This window comes from Hippoglossus stenolepis, chromosome 11 (genome assembly GCF_022539355.2).
Source record: "Hippoglossus stenolepis isolate QCI-W04-F060 chromosome 11, HSTE1.2, whole genome shotgun sequence".
In the NCBI taxonomy this organism is placed as follows: domain Eukaryota; kingdom Metazoa; phylum Chordata; class Actinopteri; order Pleuronectiformes; family Pleuronectidae; genus Hippoglossus; species Hippoglossus stenolepis.
In genome coordinates, this window is record NC_061493.1 from 7609959 (window position 1) to 7631875 (window position 21917).

General features: G+C 39.2%; 1 protein-coding gene across 2 annotated transcripts; it reads right to left on the reverse strand.

Moving 5' to 3' along the window:
• Positions 1–387: 387 nt before the first annotated feature.
• Positions 388–17712, reverse strand: tfr1a (transferrin receptor 1a). 2 transcript variants are annotated; one of them, XM_035169984.2, is made up of 18 exons: positions 17557–17712; positions 11743–11792; positions 10024–10261; positions 9597–9789; positions 9268–9490; positions 9064–9186; positions 8797–8892; positions 7919–8058; positions 7608–7759; positions 7385–7504; positions 7096–7181; positions 6936–6999; positions 5970–6037; positions 5754–5821; positions 5494–5587; positions 5199–5420; positions 4598–4756; positions 388–3655 (listed from the first exon to the last, which is right to left on the reverse strand). In XM_035169984.2, exons 1-18 carry the CDS (start codon positions 17567–17569, stop codon positions 3413–3415), a joined length of 2352 nt encoding a protein of 783 aa, XP_035025875.1. In that variant the 5' UTR covers positions 17570–17712; the 3' UTR covers positions 388–3412. The 2 variants fall into 2 exon arrangements, with proteins under 2 accessions (XP_035025875.1, XP_035025876.1); XM_035169985.2 differs by lacking the exon at positions 11743–11792 and having other exon boundaries at positions 17557–17637.
• Between the last annotated feature and the right edge of the window lie 4205 nt (positions 17713–21917).

Sequence of the window (21917 nt, forward strand, 5' to 3'; positions counted from 1 at the left end):
AGCAATCACAATAAAGAGCATTAAGCGTTTATACATCAAAGTAAAAATCGCACACATTTACAGTGTGTTTCAAAGACACAAACTGAAAATAAACGCAGTATAATTTAGGCCCATTTGCCCAAACGCAATATATATATATACACACACTATGGGAGTGAAGTTAAGAATTACATTAAATAAGTCATTTGTTTCTTGTCAGAATGAATCATAGTTTGTTTATAAGATTGTTACCATATCCCAATTGCTGTTTAATTTTAAATAAAACATTTTTGTAAAGCAAGCAATTATTTAAAGGTCTATTACATATACATCAATAACCTATACTCATGTAAATCTACAAGATGTTTAAGACACAGAATGTTTAAACCAATAATCAAACCACAGCTCGACAGTTATGACACTGTTTATTGAAGCAGAATTGTATACAGTGATAGGAAAACAATGCAAATTTAACAAATTTTCAAACACATTCTTATCCAGGTTTTCAGAATTAGAACGCTCTCCAAATAAAGACAAATTTTGCAGAACAAAGGCTTCTCATTTTGTTTGTAATTTTTTTGCCAACATAAGAAATGCCCCGCAGATCTGAACCAAAACTGTTTTTCTATAGCGGCGTGACAGAAGATTTCCGCAATCACACACTTACTGAATAATGCTGACCAGATTTAGCAGATAAGCTAAAGAAAGAACCATATCAACTATAACATTCAGTGTAACATTTACATTGATTTCCCTTCCCCAACATTTTCATCCATCATGTAACTTTGTATTTAATCTAAATGTGTTGCATCATAACAGGCATTAACACCAGTAACGTTTGATTCTAGTCAACAGGAAAATAAGAAAATGCAAAAATGTCAAAACTAAACAAGTCAAAACTCATTGAAGTACTTTGTGTGCAGAAACTGTTGAATAATGAAGCCACCAAAAATTAAAAAAAAAAAAAAAAAAAAAAAGGCACAAGGAAATCTGAACAAACAAATACAGTTAAAGAAAAGAAAAAAACTTTCACAATGACACAATCATTAAGAGCAACTCTCATATCTGCAGAGTGGTCATGTTTTCTTGGTAGTATTGAACCACACGACTGAGCACAGCGGCCCCACACAGGTTTGTGTCAATTAAAGCTGAAGACCTTCCACATCACATCCGTTCACAAAATACAGGTGATTAAAAATGTCAAAAAGCAAAGAAACCAAGAACTGATTAAAGACGTGCAGTTTGCTTGACTTACAGATGGGAAGTATTTTAATAAGCGCTGCTGTTGATGAAAAGTCATCACAATTACTTTGAGCAGAAGCTGAACCCTGCAGTCTGAGAGGAAATAACATTACAGCAAAAATAAGATCAAAAGATGCAGACCACATGTGCATTGTGTAGCAATATATACAAACATTATGGGAAACACTGTTCCCGATAATAAAAAACATCCACCCCTACAGTGAAATATGGAGGGCACTGCCTCCGATAAGGTTGTCAGGACGAGAAGTGTACATGTACCAAAGATCCAGCACTGACGGGAGATCAACAGTTGTTTGACCAACCCAGAGTCATTAAGTCTCTGCAAACTGAACAGTTTTGCTGAGAAGAGTCAGATTGTGTTTGTGTGGTCTGTCTGTAACACTTCTGTTAGCAGATGCTGCTTTCGTCATTTCAACAGTATAACTGTCATAATTATGGAAGGCACTGCTCCCGATAACGGTGTCAGGACGAGAAGTGTACATGTGCAACAGACACAGCACTGACAGGTCATGCCAGGTTATGTTCGAAAAATCGGACTCTTCTCTACAAACAGGAGTCAGAAAGTTGTCGTTTGCAGTAACGGCCGTCAGTCAACATGAACACTTCTGTTAGCAGATGCTGCTTTTGTCATTTCGACAGTATTACCGTCATAATTATGGAAGACACTGCTCCCGATAAGGTTGACAGCACGAGAAGGGTACATGTACCAAAGATCCAGCACTGACGGTAAATCAGCTGTGTTTGACCAACCCAGAGTCATTAAGTCTCTGCAAACTGAACAGTTTTGCTGAGAAGAGTCAGATTGTGTTTGTGTGCAGTGTGGTCTGTCTGTAACACTTCTGTTAGCAGATGCTGCTTTTGTCATTTCAACAGTACAACTGTCATAATTATGGAAGGCACTGCTCCCGATAACGGTGTCAGGACGAGAAGTGTACATGTACCACAGACGCAGCACTGACCGGTCGTCCAGAGGTAATACTTGTCATGTGTGATTTGTGACCAAACCGGTGTCAGTTATGTTTGAAAATCTGACTCTTCTCTCAAAGGTGTCAGAATGTTGTTGTGTGCAGTACCGGCCGTCAGTCAACATGAACACTTCTGTTAGCAGATGCTGCTTTTGTCATTTCGACAGTATTACTGTCATAATTATGGAAGACACTGCTCCCGATAATTCGTTTTTTTTTTTATAAAAGGCAATTAAAAAAAATAGATATATTTATAGTGATCCCTGCCACTGATAAATAAATAACACAATAAATAGACATACGTTTTTTGTTTCAGTGCCATGTGGTTGGAGACCTTCTCCCTTGCTTTTTTTTTTATATTTAAAAAAAAGGCAGATTTGCTCTCATATCAGGAGGTGGAACGTATGAATGAGGACTTAGAGGATTAATGCAGCTCGATTGTTGAAAACTGGCAGCAACTGAAGCCGATTGTCCCAAATCTTCTGGATGTGTTCTGTGCAGCGTTTTGACCTCTTACGATGAGCCGAGTAGCAGATTTCAGCACAGTATGAAATAATAGCTACCAACACAAAACAGCTCAGGTTCGAACGAGAGGCCACAGCAGTGGAAAGACCAGCACTTAGGAAATATTATTATGGTAAAGAAATGTAAACTCCTTAGCTTACTGTATTGAACTTTTATGTTTTAAGAACCTCAAAAGCTGGATATCACAGTCATTCATGTGATTATGACCCGATACTGTGCTGAAAATGCGTCCCCGTCACTACATCTACATGCACCAATGTAAGTAGTACTGCCACATAATTTGGGAATTTAAAAGGAAGCAGTTATTAGCACCAATGTATTGAAGATTGTGGTATTTAAGTACCACATGTTAAAATAAAAATCTCTCCGCAGTGGGGAAAAAAAAAAAATTGACCCACTGAACTGTAATGTTAGGGCAGAAGGCTGATATATAAATTTCGTTTGGCTTTATGGAAAATTAAATGAGACGAAGCGGATTATCACTGAAATGTTGAAAATAACGTTACCACGGTGATACTAAAATGGTATCCATTTAGAAACTGCTCCACTTTTATCAATTCCTAAGAATACTCATTTAAAAAGGCTGTGTAACTGATTTGTAACATCGTACTGGTTTTCACACTGCTAGTTGTGAAGAGGGCCAAACCATAAACAAGGGAGGAGGGGGGAAGAATTTTTTTTTAGATCTCTTTTTCCAAGGCCCAGATGTCCCCTGCTAGTGAGATGGCACAGCCCTGAATGGTCCAGGTCGCCAGCGCAAACTGTGTACAAAACAAGTCAGCATCTGCCCCATGGCTGTCGGTCCTGAGGATGTTGAGGTGGTTGGACAGAGCTGTGAGAGTGTGCGCACCGGAGCCCAGGAGGATGTGGCGGAAAGGTCTGTCTGTGGGAGACACGTAGGGTGACAGGAAGTTCCTTTCCACCTACAGAAACAAGCAGAGAAACAGGACGATGAGGAAGAGATGTTCAATTGTTTTTTTTTTCCTCAAATCACTGGACTAGTTTGCCTTACTAAGTTAGAGAAAACTAAAGAAGCAGTGAAGCTAAGAAGAATTTTCTTTGCCTCACAGAAACTGACTGAAAGCACCACCCTCTTACTTAGGATAAGCTTCACATACTGCAATGGGGGAGGCTTCTGCTAGTGGGCAATTTTTTTTAAACACATTTTGTTTGAAGAAAAAACTTTATATTTATTCTTGACCATTCATAGTCTATTGGAATTTATTGTACATCTAATGTGGTACACTGACTTCCATAAATATGTACATTGAAATACAATTTTATGTGGGATTTAAGATAACTTCACCAAATGCAAAAATTCTATTAGAATCAAAGCAGAAATGGCAGCTTGACTCCTGCTATGCTCCTTAGCATTCTTGGCAGAGGGCATTTCCAAGCTCTGATGCACGTTGTAGTCATTTTTCATTACAAGTTCACATCTCCACTAGCCGAGTGAGAGCCAGGCGACATGCACAGGCTCAACAGGAAAAGGAAAACTTGTTTAGTAGAGCATGTTGAGTATGAAAACCTGCATTTTACTTAATGTGTTGAATCATAAAAATAAAAAAAAACTTGTTCTGAATAGTTCTTACTATTGTGATCAAAAACTTGATCTGAAGCTCAATTCCAAGGCTGTTCTGTAAATAGTTTTCTAATAAACAATATAGCAACTTCTGATCAACAGGTCAGGCTTCCGATTTAAGCCCTGCACACTTTGGGTTTTAGTCAGAGTACGGATAATTTAGTTGGTTGAACAGATAATGGTGTACTCGCTAATTCCATAGTATACAGCATCATGTTTATGAAGAGCTTTTTTGTTTGGAAAGCAGCTATGGCTAATGAGCCCTAAACTATAGCGCTCTTACCGCCATTATGCGGTCATTGAGGATGCGGCACTTCTCAATGTTATCCAGGTCAGTGTTCTTGATGTCGTTTCCCAGTTTCTGCATGGCACGGGTAAAGGAGCCGGCGGCTGACATCAACCACTGTACGGTCAGGGACTTGGGCAACAGCTGGGGCTTCATCTGGAAAAACAAATCACATCCACAATGTTATTAATAATATATCTGTCACTTTGAGCCAAGTTGATCTTGATTTCTTCCAACAACTTGCCCTTAATCCATTAAGATCAGATGTATACACCTTCAGATGTAACATAGGCATGTATACACCTTGCGACGTGTGAATCTCATCCACATTATAATAATCCAGAGTTTGCAGGCTTTTTTTTTTATGTTCAAAGGACAATGATTTGCAATGAATCCAAATGTTTAAGCTATCAAATGTTGTATTTTTCTTAAATATCCATCTGCTTCAAAGGCAGAGAAATTAAAGCTTTCTCAAATGTTTGAAATTCGGTCAGCTCTTCAGAAAACCCTCACGGTTTGTGCATTTCTATTCAACGCCTCAGGTCTTAAAAGGATTAAGGGATATTAGTTTGCATGATTATAATAACTGGACACTCACCCTCATAATGTTCTTGACTTTCAATTGGATCTGAGACACGTGAAGACGTATACTGTCGCTGTACTCATTCAGGTCCATCTCCAACAGATGATCGTGGACCAGCCTCAGAGCAATTTGACCTGCGAACTGGGCCGCTACTACAGCCAGCTGAGGGACTTGGTTGACGGTGGCGATGTTCAGGTTTTCTTGGGTGTCCAGCATTGTGCCAAAGAACGGGTAGTCCTAAGAGGGAAAATTTACACGGTTGACCTGGGTTATGGATATAGTAAGTATATTTAAGTAGAGAATGACTTACTTTGTCACCAGAGGTGAATCTGAACGAGAGAGAGGGAATGCCAGAAAAGGCAAGGAAGGGATATGCAGCATTATCCATCTGTAGAGGCTCCAAGCTGGAAAACAAATAAAAGAGAAGATTAAGTAGTGGACATCTGCAAACATGGAGTATGACAACTACCATTAACATCCCAGTGTGGATGTGATAAAGGTGAAAAAGATTTTGCTTTCCTGGAGAAAAACTAACACTGAATGGGAATGCTACAGTCTGGTCAGACTTACATATTTTTTTTCAAGTCGCCTTTTGAAAACTGAGAAAAGAGAGTGCCATCTTTGTTTGGAGCTGCCACCTGAGAACCAAACAATTGTTTATGTACATCATCTCAACACTAAAAAAAACTAACATTGAAATATTGATTTATTTTTCTGAACAAAAACTTGCAGGCTGGTGAGATATTTAAATTTGATTCACTCAAAGTCCTCATGCTGAGGGTTTACCTGTTTCAGCATATTCTCAATCAGTTTGTGCATCAAGGGGCTGGCCGCTACTTTAAATCCACTGCGACCTGAAGAAGAACCATTTTATTCAGTCATTCTGAAAATTACATTTACTTTTAATAATTTACACATCCAGCAGAACCTGCAAAGGTTTTCACTTGTGTAAAGTCCAATATTCACTCTTTTAGTCTATACCAACACCCGAGGGAAATGTATGGCTATTTAGCTGCTAAATGCGCTGCTTTGTTCAGCAGCTAATCACTGACTGTGTCCCTCAGCCCTTTAATATTGAGCGTTTAGTATACAATGGGTGTTTAGAGCTTTCTCACTGCAACAGCTGCTTGCTACAGCCAAAAACGACAGTATAGGCTCAATGAAACTTTACAGTGTAAAGTTGCAGCTGGACGACTCAACGATGAGCTGAAATTATAAAGCTCTGTGGAGATGTAGATTTGAGAAATAATTCTCGATAAGTTTATTTCTTTGAGCAACCACTAAATATCCTCATAATTTTAAATTGTCATTTAGACTGATTTATACTGCTCTTACACAAGTCAATATTAGATATCAGTACCTTAAATACACATTTACATAAATAGAATTGCACTGAGAAGAGTGTATACCTCCCTCTTAAAGTCAATCAAGCTGCACATACTCATAGCTACCAGTCCCACTAGATGTGCCCAATTCTTTCCATCTAGATACATAAATTATTCCCTGGTTAATTGATAAAAACGTATTTAAAAAAGTTAAACAAACCAACACATCTCAGAATGTTAAACATGATTAAAATCTGGATCCTCTCCCGATCCACTAATGGTTCTTCCCTGACCCATACAACATCCCTCCGCTACGTGTTGTGGTATTCCGTCCAGTAATGCTGCTAACTAAGAATACAGATGAAAACAGAGGCCATAGGAAACCTGATGACATGTCCAAGATGTTTCTGACAATGGAGATAAATACCTGTTACGATACCATCCAGGTTGATGTAGGAGAAAGCTTTCATGCCCAGAGTGGACATATAACCCTAAATAAACAAAGAAAAACAAAAGGACAATCACATTCAGTATCATTACTACATAAAAGCTGCTGATCGAGGTCACAGAACTCATGCAATTCTCACCTCCAACCACTCGGTGGCACCAACACTCCCATATTCTCCAGCACTAAAGCTAGCGAACACAATGCTCCTCCTCGGCTTGAATCCATCTGTGAAAGTGGATGACAAATGCATGTTAACAAAAAGAGCATAGCCCTTGCGTAACAAAAAATAATCCATTTTGACTGCAATTCCAAGGAGTAGTTCCTTTAACTCCTCCATTACATACATTAGGCAGGATCTGATCGCAATATTAAGTGCACTTCTCACCATTTCACATAAAATTGAAGATCTGCTGCCACAAGAGACTTACCATTTTTCACCATGTCTGAGATGGAACGGGCCAGCTCAACAAGGACGCTGGTGCCAACGGTCGATGCAGCAAATCCTGGACCCCATGCGTCCCTCTGTGCACCAATGACCACATACCGATCTACATAATAAAACATTTTTTTTAAAAAAAAGGTAAGACTCATCACTTGCATTATTTTCAGTGACCAAACAGTATTTCTTGTTAAGACAACATCTCATTGTACCTGCATCCACGAAGCCTTTGATGACGCCGAAGACGTTATGTATCTTTTTCTCAGCAATAACGTTGTTGACCTCCACAGTAATGCTATCGGTCTCATCTCCTAGTTTGTTGTAGCATGCCCAGTCTCCCGGTGCAACCTGACCCCCCAGCTGCCTGTAGGACGCACACAATAAACTCTGTGAAAGCTACCAGAAAGAATATTAAGAGTGCAATCACATTATTTTAAAGGCACAACATTCATGATGAACTTTTAAGATTTCCATCTCTTTAGGGACAGTGTTTCAGATGGTCCACAACAGATGTGCACCTTACCTTAGAATTTTAGTAGCCATGGCTGGGGTGATGGTCTGAGCCAAGATTTTTGGCAGGCCTGAAGACTTGACAGGGGGGAACTGGGTGTGGTTGAAAGAGGGGAAGCCAGGGGTGTAGGGATCCCCTGAACCCATGTGGACCTGTGACAGACAAAAAGAAGTGTCCTTAATCCGTCCTGAGATCTAAATCACTTTTGGAGGTAGTCTGAGTCTTCAGATCACAAGGGGTCAGCACCAAGTACAGAGCTGAATGCACCTAAAGCATTTGGAGCAGGTCTAAGATGCATGTGGCCACTTCACTTTTCACCATATGATTGAAATGCATTCTGGGCCACATATGAAGGAATACCTACTGAGATGATGTCCTCCGACCTGCTACAGTTCACAATTTATCCAAGTATTTTTACTCTTCTCAGTGATTTGTTTTTCAGAAACTCCCACAATCAGTCACCTAATGATATCCATTTCTTTCATAATGGGTAAAATCTCTTCTCATAGCAAAGCTGCACAGAGATCATGGATTCTCCCCATTCTCCAATAAAAACCATGTTGTTGGAATATAAATAATTATTTTCATCTTTTTTCACTGTCTGCATAGACCACTTACTTTATGGGGTCTATGCTAGCAGTGAAAGCAAAGCAGAAAGACGTAAACACCATCTACTTAAGCATTTGTTTATTTATCGCAAGTCATAGCACCATCACAATATTCAACAAAGTTATCGTACGTTTTCCTAACATCCTGCAGCCCTAGAACTCATCCATCAATTTATTGCTCCATGCCACCAGCAATAGTTCAATCCTACATAAGGTATCTTTAAATATATAATTTATTTAATACCGCATGTACACAGGAACAAACTAAATGTCCTCACTCACATGTCCAAAGAGCTGAGTGTTGTCTCCAATACTGTAATCAGTGGGGTCTGCGTAGATTAACACAGCAGATGCATTCATTTTGGCAGCATTGGCTACCTGTAATCAAAAAGAAAAAAGGATCATGGAAACTAACTTCACATATTTCACACCATTTTCATGATAAAATCCAATTATTATTTTACGTTAAAATTCCATACTTTAGAGGGAAAACATGAAGTTCACAATTTACTTCATATTAAAGTAGTTTTTCTTGCTGAAACCACTCACCTTCTCAGCGTAACTGATTTTACCAGCTCTGACCAGCAGGACTTTGCTACTCAGGTCAAGGTTCTTGTTCACCAGCATCTTTAAGTCATCTTCCTGTCCGTAATGTGCATACACAACAGTACCCTGCACCAAACAAAACTAAAAATTAGGGCATTTTTCTTTATTACTACATTTTTTCCTGACTTAATTTAGCTTGTAGCTTACCTTTGCTATTCCATTGGCACTGTAGGACAGGAACCCAGTTGGACGCTCTTCGGTCCCGTTGAAAACAAATCTGTTGGAGCCAGAAGCTGGGGGGTCCTGGACCTTAACAAAGTGCACATCAGTCCAGGGGTGCATTCTGTATTCTGTAAACTTCTTGATCACCGTGTCCCTAAGCACTTCATCACCAAGAGAACCAGCTCGGTGGCTGTCACTGGTAAAACCTCTGCAAAGAGAGGAAACAAATTATTACGATAGAAAACAAAGAAAATATGTGCGAGTGGCCATTTTGTAAAGATACTGCCTCACAAACTGTAGGGATTTAAATTTACCTAAAGGCTGCTTCAAAATTGGATGCACTGAGTTTTTGAGCCAGGAGTTTTTGGACATCGCCCCAGTTCATGAGGGGGGCAGCACCTGTCTCGTAGGGCACAGGAGCAACTTCCTTTAGATAAGGGACTGAGGTGGCTGAAAAGCCGGGAGTCAAGTCCTTCTTACGTTGGACCAGGTAGCCAATCAAGTACCCTAAGTAAGGAAGAACCAAAGACAGTCAATGATAAAGAGAACAAAAGCACAAATTTGTCCACAAAAGTAGACAAAGGGTAGGTTGAGAAAGTCATACTGCGTGTTCTAATGACAAATACAGATTAATATTAATTAGGAAAAGCAGAGGTCCTAAGACTAATCCCTGCTTAACTCCAAATAATTTTAGAGTGATGCAATTTTAATGAAAGATCTTCATTCAACAGCCCCTCTTACCAATGATGAAGATGAGGAGGGTTGCAACTGCCATGAAGCAGAGGTGCTTGGGTGAGCGTCTTAACTTTTGAGCCATGTGGGGTTTGCGGGGTGAGTTGTGATTGAGATGGTCTCCAACTCCATTTCCCCCAACTTCCTCATCCATGTCAGAGGACAGTTTCATCTCCACCTGGCTGGTGTCACCTTCCATGTTCTGCGTCAGGTTGAAGCGTGTGTAGGAGTGTGGCTCCCCATTAAGCTGTAATGGTAGAAAAAGCATGTGTAATGATTCAAAGTTTTAAAAAAAGTTAATTTGTTGATGGAAGCTTATGATTGCATGACAAAAGCTGGATTCTATGACCATGGAATATTGTGAAATGATGATTGGCTTAAGATGACACAGAAATATGTTGTAATGGGTGTAATGGGCATTCATCCCTAAAATGTTTCAACATCAGCTATTCTGAATTTCTAATAAGCCACACTTAGGACAAAAGTATTTATAAGTTGTAGCTTATGGCTTTACTAATGCTTATAAACTAATACATAAATTGTTCTTGTTTATTTGATGAGTTGTAAAATCCTATTTCCTCCTGTCACATTACTAGCTTTGCTCATTTAGCAAGCACTTCGATTTAACTTGAAGACAGGTCCAATGGATCACCTGACCATAAAAATACAGGAAAAACAGACATAGAACCTCTACATGTGCACCACCAAAAAGAATTTATCAATAGTTAGTTAGACTCAATGGATTTTGTTTTGACAATTCTTTTTCCAAAACCCACAAAAGAAGTTTGGTTTTATTTCCCTTTCCCCTTTGGCTAGCTTTTATTTTAGCTTAAACAAAGTGGAACATTTAACTCATCTAATAGTGCACATAGGTTACTGTACCAGTATGACAACACTTGACGTACACAGCAAGTTGTCTGACAAGCATTGCTTAAGGGCTTAAGCAAACGAAAGACTATTTCCAAATGTACAACATCATGTGCCAATATAAACACAAAAAAATTATCTGCACAAATATTGAATGTCATGCAAAAATGCCTTAAAAACATCGTTACCAATAATTCTACGAGTTTAGTTTTCAAATTATTAAGTTTGGCCCTTGAGATAAATTTAAACATTAACTTTGTAAAGAAACCCCAATGACCATTTGTGACAAGTGAATTGCTGCTGATGAATGTTTGAACGGGTTATAGCTATATTTGCAGATATAGGCTGATTCAATTTTCTATTGATAGCTAAGTATTTTAGCACTTTTTGTCATGTTTGTGTCTTGTCTTCTGTCAGTGTGTTATAATTTTGAACTGTGTTTGGATGGCTGAAAATTTACCAGCAAAAAGTTACTAGTTTGATGAATTCATGACAAGTTACACATAAAACTCTACTTTAGACAGATCATCTTTATTACTCCAGAAGCAAAAAGTAAGACTTAGTTTGCACAATATACAAAAACCTAAGTATTCTGCTTGCAAGCACGTTATGCAAGTTGGCAACCCATCAAGTCTGCAGTTACAAGTGTTAGTAACGCCATGATGGAGATTTTCCAATTCAGAAACAACAAGTATGCATTTGTTAATGATAGATGTCCTGCTGCAAAGACGATTAACACCAGCCAAAAGGGACTTTTCACAGCTAAGCAACTCAATCTCTAAAAGTACTAATGATTAAAATAAATTAATTTTAATAAATAGATTTTAGGATTTAGGTTGCAGTAAGAGTTGAAATACTCACAAATTTGGATATTGTAGTCCTTGCCTGGTCCATTGTTGCTTCACAGGATACTGGAGGCAAACAAAAAAGTCAGACTTGAACACTGAAAGAGTCGCTGTATAATGACGTTTAATCTGCCACATTCAAATCTACCAAGATTTACCATTTAAAACTCAATTAAAGACTTTCATGAAGGCTTTACATCATTGCAGTGTGGACGTATTGCGTTATGAGAATAACGGGGTGTCCAAAGAACACGTCCCACCTCTTGTCCAAACAGCCATTGGTTTTTCTCTGCTTCCAACTAGAAAGACAGGACTGTATCTTCGCACAAAAGACCAGTGTCCTGCACAGGTCAACACAGACTCCATGCCATGTGAACCAATCGCCAGAAGAGCACAATAACAGAATAACTAGCTTCCCACAAGCTTCAGTTCAATCCACAAGCCAAACAAAGTAAGGTTCAGTCTAACAGGAGAACAAAGAGCTGAAATACAAGTCTTCTGTATATTTTCTTAAATATGATAATGCACAACTAGTGGAATAAGAGTCATGCATCTGATAGTCCTGGGGAGAAAGACCTGCTGTGTATGGCGCTTCAAATATGGAAGGTCAGAACATATGTATTACAAAGCATTTATGACAAAACTAATGTATGACAATAACTCATCAGAACCCTTTTGCTTTCATATATGATGAAAGTCTATACAGTGCTTACAGAAGTCACAGTATAATTGAAATGTTTAATATAACCTCAATTCTTTTCATCATAGAATCATATTAACTCTTGAATTTAATCTAAAAACTGAGTTGAATGCATGTCTGAAAGCAGTTTGTGTTTTTAAGCAAGATTACACAACCTACAGGATAGATTACCATGAAACTTGGAAAGGTTGCTTTATGGTTCAGAGAAGAACCCATCAAATTTTGGTGCGGATGAGGACTAGGGGGTAGATCACAAAAGTTGTATCACTTTCTTTAACAATCCGAGATTTTCACTAATATCCCATCAAATAATTAATTCACATTTAGGTAGCTGATTTCTATGTGTGTGCAATTCAGTGCAGCTGGATTGAATATTAGGAGACTATTGGTGTAGGTATGCGCTCTACTGAATGCCAGTCTAGTTTAGTATTAGACATTATGTGATTTCATTGAAGATGTTGTGATCATTTCTCTTTTTAAAAATGTATTCTTAAATATGCGTTGATGCAGGAATGCCAGTACATGCTGCAAAATAAATTATATGAAGAGTTTCTAAACTCTTGCCTGCAGCAATCCCATTCACCAAAGAGAACAAAACAAATGAGACCAAAGCATTTAAGTCATTTTCTAATTTTTATCGTAGTTAATCTTATGCCAGTAAAAAAATAACTAAAAAGTGTTTACATGAAAAGATGGCAGTATATCAACTCCTCAAGCAGTAAAAGAAAAAAATCCTTATCTGACCCCAAACCCAGTTGTAGTGAGCAGACCGGATGATTTGACTGACCGAGCTCACATGACTTCTTCTGCCCTGTCTGACCTTCAGAAAAGAACAAAACCGCCTAAAAACAAACCATGTCTTATCAAACCCTAAAGAGGGTTAATCCCACAGCTTTTAACTGATCTTGTATGCAAGAAGTATATGGCTTCAGGGATTACACCAGTTAAACTTTGGACTCAATCCATCACTGAGAACACAGTTTCATTGACAGTAGGACTAAGCAAAACCAACATGCTTAAAAGGGTGTCAAATTTGGCTCATGACTTTTTTGCATGATCTGTTAATAGATTCTGTAATTACCTGTTCTGTGTAAAACAAAGTAATGGAGAAGACATAAGGTTAAAACAAGAGACACAATTGATAATAATCGGGTTGATTATGATGTGTGCTGTGCAGCCTAACTGAAAAATTCTTAATGACCCTTCTGGTCCAATTTTCCAGCTCCACTGGAAGCAGATCCCAGACTGGACATTGCGTGTGGGAAAATGCCAAGGGGGACACGAACCCTCATGTAGAAATTCCTACCTCTAAAGGCCGAGCCAAGAAAAAGGCCTTGATGTGCTCCCTACATCATGTTTCTAAAACCGCATTGATACTAAGCCTAAACGTTCACTCCAGGCAAATGAGTATGCCGAAATGGTGGAACCTGGCCAGACAATAACTTTGCTTCAGAAAATACTGTGGCTATTGCAGGCATCATGACGTACAGCTAACTTTAGAACATGGCTGGCCCTCAGACAGCCTTGACTTTTACCTCACTATAAACAGCATTACCACTGAAGGTCACAAACTTAAGTCAACTAGTTTATGGACGAAGAAGAACGCTAGCACATAGCCTACTTCTCAGCACAATCTGAAGACATTGACCAATGGATTTTAAAAAGTGGCATCAGGCCAGGATTAGTTCTTTGTAAAGCTAATTGCTCTCTAAGGTGAACAGAACCATGTCTATAATCTTACATACCAAACATTCCATGCATTAGCAGAGCTAATACTTTAATCGGCTTACGTGAACTTTTAGTTGAGACCTATAGATATTAGCAATATAAAACACTTAAGAATGTATGCAAGAATGTATATGTAAATACCCTATAGACTAAACGAAAGCATCTTTAATGAGGTCAATTTTCAGTCTCTAAACTACAACTAAGAGGCATGACTTGTATCTCCATTGAATAATTTCAGACACGCGTGTGCAACAGAGATAGTAAGAGCAAATTTGAGTCACACCCTTCTGGGAACAGCACAAACAGGCATTGCCAGTTTGAAAGTCATGACGTGGCCCTCTGAACATTAAAGGATAAAGAGTTAGGACATTTACATACATCAACACCATTAAAATAAAGAGTGAAACAGCCTAGCATGCTCACCTGTTATAGGGATTTTTTTCATATAAATATTGCAGACCATAATGATCAAAGCAAAAGAACATAAAAGACATTGGAAATAGTTGCTTTTGAGCATGATTTCAGTTCAACCACAACTGCATAACGCTGCGGACAAATGAAATGCTGCCGTCTAGTTTCGAGGTTAAAAAGTGTTGCAAAAGTAGCTTCCTGTCAAGTTATTGGTAACTGAACAAATCTTTGAAAAAAGCATTGCTTCATACTTGGTTACTAAACATTTGGCAAGGACACCTTTGTTCTAACATTACAACATCACTACTGCTGAGAGTCACAGAGTCAAAGACAATGTGCTTGATTCACTTATTGTATGCGAGAACATTTAGTTATTACCTTATTGAATTAAACCAACAAGTGTGAATACACGTATTTCACTGTAAAGGACAGCCACGTGCAGAACATGTACTTGACACTACACACAGTATCATTTACCAAGGATCTCAACTTAGTTAGAACAAAATTACATGACAATTATTACTAACTACCTTGCACACATCTGTCAAAGGCATAACATCACGATAGCTATCATTATGGTGATGATGACCTAGCCTATCTAAAGGGCTCTACCATCAGCCAATGGTTATTACACCTGTACTTTACTGAAGTTGTTTGGGTTTGTGAATATTCAGTTGTTATTGCAAAAAACAACAGCTGTAAATCTTTACACTTGAAATCACCCAGAGTAATCCAATACCAAATTCATAAAAAAAAAAGGATGTGATTTTATGAAATTTACATTTTGTCAAAAGAAACTACCTCTTCTTAGAAGAGCCATAGACAACTAACTCATGAAGCATCCCAATACCATACAATTGAAACTTGTGCAGCTGATTAGGAAATGACATGTATTAAATGTCTTTTGAGCAGAATATGCACTCATAGACACGCAGATTATTAAATAAAGTTTAATCATTTCATAATATGGGAGTGTACAGAGAAAAAAAACAATCCAATTCAAGGTACATCTGTAGACACATTTTTTTTGTTAAAAATATTATGGTGGCTTATAATCAGTCATCTATATTTGATCAAAGGCAGCCAGATAAACTCCAGGTGACAGGGCACGTCTTGAGCAGTTAAACCTTGCATCATACATTGTAGCATATTACACAACATGACGGTTAAATGGGAGTGTAACAAATTAGTGTGCTTCCTTTAATTTGTACACAAATGCAACGGAAAAAGACCATTATACTACCCTCCACATGTAATTCGAGATCAACAAAGTCATATACAAATGTAACATCTTCTCTTCTTTAAGAGTATATTTTTAAATGTTTTCCTTGTAATCAAACTCCTCAGTAATCAGGACCAATCAAGGTAACAGTGTTAGATGGATGTAAGGGGAGCGAAAAAGTGGCAAAGCCTGGGAATACAAACGGATAAGTCTGAGTCATTTAGTGGAAAATCACGTGACAGTCACATTGGGAAAAAACTGCTCCAAGAAGCTCACAGAAAGAAAAAAAAAATAAATCAGGCAGAAGTAGAACAGGCAGGCAAATCCCCTTTATAGGGCCTGCACAAGTACTGCAGCACATTCTAAGTTATAGACAGAGGACGCAGCCGTGTTCGACGCAGACGAGACAACGATCATGAGGATGATGCTCTTTACTCACAGATTGTCGGGCGGTTTGTCTCCCTATAGTGGGCCATACCTTTATGCCCCAAGGGTGCGGTGACATCAGTGTGTATACATCTTTCAGGCTCAAAATGTACCTTTGTGCTTGAGGTTAATCAAAATGCATCTGTAAAAAATAGATTCCAATGACAGACTAAAACTACACTGAAGCCAACCTATTTAGAACCATTTTGAATGTGTGATGAATGATGTGGAAGCCAATATGTAAAGTGTCTTTGGGCATTGTTCAAACCACTATATACAAATGTATTGTTAGTTTGTACAAACAAAAACACAGTCACGTCTGTTCTGAACACGCATACTACATAGAGATGTTATATTCACAAATCTCAATTAGCTTCATAGGGTTTAACAAGGTGCAACATCCTCTGTCTTTAACCCTCAACTAGAGTGAGGAAAAACTACAGTTTAAAAAAAAAAAAAAAATACTTAATCTCAAAATTAAAGGATGGAGATACTTTATTGATCCCCAGGGAATTTTAGGCATCCAAAACAAATATGGATTTACTAAGAAAATACAATACTTAAGTAAGGAAAACAACCTACAATCTAAACCAATTAGGAATAGGTACGTGTGTTTCTCCTATGGAGGTTGTGCAAATAGTCAACAACTACTGAACTTGAATGACGAAAAATGTCCACCCTGAAACCAAAACCAACTATTATGCATAGGTGAAAGTGTGTTTGCTATATGGGCTGTATTCAGTTTTATCAAACACTGAACTTAGGGGCAAAAGCTGCAGTCCATTTAAGCAGCGGTCTGAACAGTGTTCAATGACAGCTCATTCACAACCAAGCCCAGTTCCTGCTCCACTCCTACCACCATATGTTAGCATAACGCCCCTGAAGCAGAGCTAGCTTCACCTGCATGTGCACCTGCAGTGTGAGGGCTGGAGGTTGGGGTTAGCATTAGCATGTCCCTGCTGTCAGCCAAGGTCAGTAGACCGTGTCCTGACCCCTCTGATCGGGGACACGGTCAGTGTCGCGTTGCCGTGCATGACTTCCGGCTCGAGTCGCGATGGCGCCGTGGTATCCGCAATGTGACAGCCGCGAGGAGCCTCTTCCCCCACGGCGTGGCAGGTGGCCGGACCGCCGACACACCGCAACGTGAGCGTTTCACTCTTCACGTTCAGCTCAAATGTGACCACTAGCTCAAAATGGACAAGTGAAACCCCGCGACATTGAAACGTTTATCACGGAAGGAAAAAAAAAAGCGGGCGCGTTCACGTGCTTCCCGGCTTACGTCTGTAATTAAACCCTTTAATTGTCCAGCTCTTTTCAAACCCAGTGTCACGGTTGAATCTCACCTTCTCTTCTCATCGGATGAACTGTGACACGCGGCTGTGCTCCTCGAAGTTTCTCCCGCTCTCTGCTCTTTTTCACGAGGTGTCGGTGTCCTTGGACACGCTGCGTGTATTTATAGCTTTCCTCCTCAGCACTTCCGCATCCTCCTCCTCCTCCTCCTCTTCTTCTGCGGTGTTCAGTGGCTGCTATACTGCCACCTAAAGGGGCCGAGGCTTCATCTTTATTTCTTCCCACAAACTGCATAGAAAGAGATTCCTCCACAAACTCTGCACCTCCTGCTGGACCATGGCCTCCCTGGCTGGACTCTGTCTTCACCTCCGCAGTTTCCCTCACAGTGTCTGTGTCTTGATCATGTTGAGGCAGTGACAGAGAAGAGGACGAGAGGAGAGCTAAACTCCCCCGTGGACAACCCCTCTCATGTGCCATCAGCCATCAGACTGCACAACGCCACAGTCGGCTGCACATACTGTATATTGCACAATTACACAACCTTTAGCTTAATATTGCACATTTAGAAAAACAGCCCTTGCAAATAGTATCTCTAGTTTTACTTTATTTAGGATGTCAATCGTATCCTCTATTTTCTGGACTCTGTTTGAGTTCTTACACCCTTGTGCTGCTACTTCCTTGTGCTTTGTGAATTTTTGTTATTTATTTCCCCTATGAGGATATATAAAGGTGCAACTTATCTCTCGTCTTACTTCTCCCATTTCCTCCTTTCAATGCAAATGTCAAATGCAAATGCTTGTTCCCTCTGGTTTGGATAATTTGAAACTGAAATAGGATTTCCAATATCTGCTAATTAATGTACCAGTGAACACAGTGCCGTGTTCTATTACTACAGAGAAAATTATTATATTATAATTATGACAAGTATTGGACATACGTGACCTAAGATTTATTACACTGTGGTGCATTTAAAACAGAGTGCAACTCAACTGTAGACACAGGTGAGAAATCTAAAGTGCCCTGATTGGTCCATTGCATGGAGCTGTGAACACTACTGTAGCTGTGGCCATGGCAACAATGGCTTGGTTTATACCCATCCGCATGCCAAGCCAAGCCACTTCTTCAGGAGTGTGGAAGGGAAGGACTCTCTTAGCTATTGACTTTGCTCTCTGTAACTAAGCAGAGTTTCTATATATACACGAAACGGCTGTACAAGAAAAGCACAAATATTGCACACTTAAGTCAAAAGTCCTTCTTTCCACAGGACCTCAAAAGCATTTTTGGCAAAGACCAAATTTGTATTAATGTTGTAACCTCATCGTCTGAACTTAACTCTGAATCCAAAATACCCCAATAGCTGCTGCTTCCTCTTAACAGTCAATTGGTTTTTCATTTACCATCTGTTCCATAAGTGTACTGTATATAAATTATGCATATTCTGCTATGCCTCCACTGACATTTGTCCTAATTGTCCTGCCGAGCCAGCTCGACTGGTTAAAGTCATATAACTTAATAACTATTGCCTCTAAATGTGGCAGTAATTATAATGGAGTATCCATTTGCTTCCTATAGGTGAAAACAGACACATGACACATCCCCCAAATAGCTCCTTGAAACATTTGATATCTGCTTATTTTTTAGACTTAGTTTTCTTTACATCTTAAATTGTTATATTCATTTTTCAGTTGCAGTTTGTTTATGCACAGGCAACAAACATACATGTTTGGGTTTAAACAACCCAAACTGCTTGGAAAACATGGTGGTTTGTGTTGGGGTTGGGGGTTGGGAGAGTTAGACCCTTTCACAAAATAAACCACTTATAGAAAGACAGAAGCTTTTCACTGAAGAGCCTGAACCTCAAGTGCATATATCCAACCTTGGTACAAAAAGTAAAAAAAACACTGGTGGCCACAGCTACAGACACATGTATATAAGGATATTTTATTCATAATGAGTCCGCTATCATCAAGAAGTACAAAAAAAACTTCATGAGAAATTTACATTTTATGTTTCAAATCATCAGGAAATCTTGTAAAAGATACCTGTTACAATACTATAATCCCATGAGTGTTCCAGTGAACTAGACTCTCAGCTGAGGTTGACTTTGAGCGTGTCACAGACAAACTGGCGTCTCTCATCTGCAGCTCACCTTGAAACGAGAACAAACATAATACCAACGTGCCAGGGACTGTTTGGGCTGAAACCAGAGAATAACATTTATTTCATTCAGCACCTGTGAAAATATCAGCTTGGGAAAAGGAAAAGAAGCGTGGGCCTATTTGGTTTGCCCTCACTGAAGTCATTGTTAATATCCAGAAGTATAATATGCTACAGTATTATACAATTTAAGCTTAAAGTACAACTCTCTTTGGGTTTTACAGAGGGGGTTGAAAGAATCAACAACCCCTCTGATTGGGTATTTGTGGTGGGCAGCAGCAAAGCAGACGCCACTGTCGGTCAATTATTAGTAAATCTTTGTAAACATGTGATACTTTTTATTTAGTGATGCTGGGTTTAGCAATCTGGTTTATTTACCATCAGTTGTAATTATTGATTATTGAGAAAACACAGTCTTTATGAGGTTTTGTTATTGTGCCTATAATTGCTCTTTTGGGTGTCTTCAGTAATTGTATGTTTATACCTGCATAGTGCATGGTCACTGCATTTTGTGCAAACCAGTCATTGGGTGCTCTGAGCTCTGGTTTTAATAATTTTCCTGCAGTGTAATTTTCCCACATTTTGTGTGACATGAAAGAGGAGCTGAGGTGGCTTTGTTTTCTGTACAACATGCATGTTTGTACGGAAGATACCTAAAGCTACTGTGCAGTATATCTCCTGCCTCAACGAAACAGTGGACATGATGGGGATTTATTCTGTCGTCTCCTGGGAACAGCAGTCTCACTGTCGAGGATTTAGAGTTCTGAAAGTTCAGCAATCCTTTTTTACAGCGAGTCGTTGTTGCAGTTTAACGCCATCGCTGACCAAGAATGTAAAGTCACCATAGAGCCTGGAGTCAGAATGTGTAATCACTGCTTGGCACTCTGATGTGGTCTGAATGGTGCTAGACCTGTCGAGGAATAAGTGATTATGTCCCGACCTGTGTCGTTACATACTGTAGGTTGAAGGTGAGAAGCACAGCAGGAATAGATTTCCTACAGTATCTGTAACTGCTGTAAAAAAAACTCAAACTGTGCAAAAACAGAGGAGGAAAGGTTTTCTCAGAAGAAATGTCACAGAGGTCTTTCAATGGAAATGAAGGGATTTCCCTTTTTTCTTAAAGGAACCCATGCACAGAATCTGTTTGCAGACTCGGGCCTAAACCAAACGACACATCCAAAATCGTCAGTTCCACTCTCACTCATGATAACATCGTCTGTTGTCAGTAAATATCAATGTCAATCTTTTCTGATAGTATTCATTAAACTGTTGGTTGTAGGCCAAAGCAGAAGCATAATGTATATTTAATTTATATCAACAGTTAACTCCCTGAGTCTTATCCCACTCTGTTGTAATACATACAAGTTGGATAACAGACTTTATTGTACAGGTCTTTGATATTATTCAACTCTCCTCATACGGCCCTGAGAAACAACAATGTATTCCATTTCTTATAATGCTGCTGAATCCCACTCAACAACATGAAAACCCTCCATTCTGTTTGTTTATGTGGAAAAGAAAATCCTGAGATCAGGCTTTGCAAAAACAAACTCTGTTGTGGTGATCTTCCCCCAGTGAGAGGGAAAACAAGGGGGGTCTTATACAGTAACCACAGCTGGACATATAATCTTCTATGGATAAAGCCTTGTGTTGCAGGATCTGAGAGAACAAGCCTGTTAATGATACACAATGTTGTATTTATGCACATCCATATACTGTGAAATAGATGACTTCCACGAGTCAATACTGTTAAATTACCAGGTGCTTTGTTCACTCTGAAACTGCAGGTGCTTTCCAGAGTTACTGTGTTCCTGACAGAGGGAGTGTAAATAGATTAACACCTGCAAACAGACAAACCACTGAACCTTTGCAAAACCCAACATCCAGCAAAAAGAGTGAGTGAAAATCCGCTCACACAGTCACTTCTGCCTTTCTGTTATTTCAGGCTTGAATCAGTTTGAGGGTTTCGCACTTTTCAAAGCCTCGTTCATCTGGTAAAGGCAGAGCAGGTTTTCATGGGCTAATGTCTCAGAAATAACATTCACCCGTCTGGTTCGTGGTTAGCTTTGGAGTTGCCAGGGGGGTCACATTTCGTACTTGGCCTTGGGAGGTTTTTTTTATTCTTACTGGAAACTGTAGCGTCTGACACAGGCTCCTGTAAAACCACAGTTGGTACCTGCAGAAGGGAAGCAGACCAACACAAACTCTGGTTTCCTCTGAAACCCATCGACAATGTGCTCTTTACTTCATACTACAT

Coding starts and splice junctions, on each gene's coding strand:
- tfr1a (XM_035169984.2), bottom strand. Junction 9,491..9,596: donor AATTTTGAAGCAGCCTTTAG/GTAAATTTAAAT, acceptor CTCTCTTTGCAG/AGGTTTTACCAGTGACAGCC. Junction 7,760..7,918: donor ATGGCTACTAAAATTCTAAG/GTAAGGTGCACA, acceptor TGCGTCCTACAG/GCAGCTGGGGGGTCAGGTTG.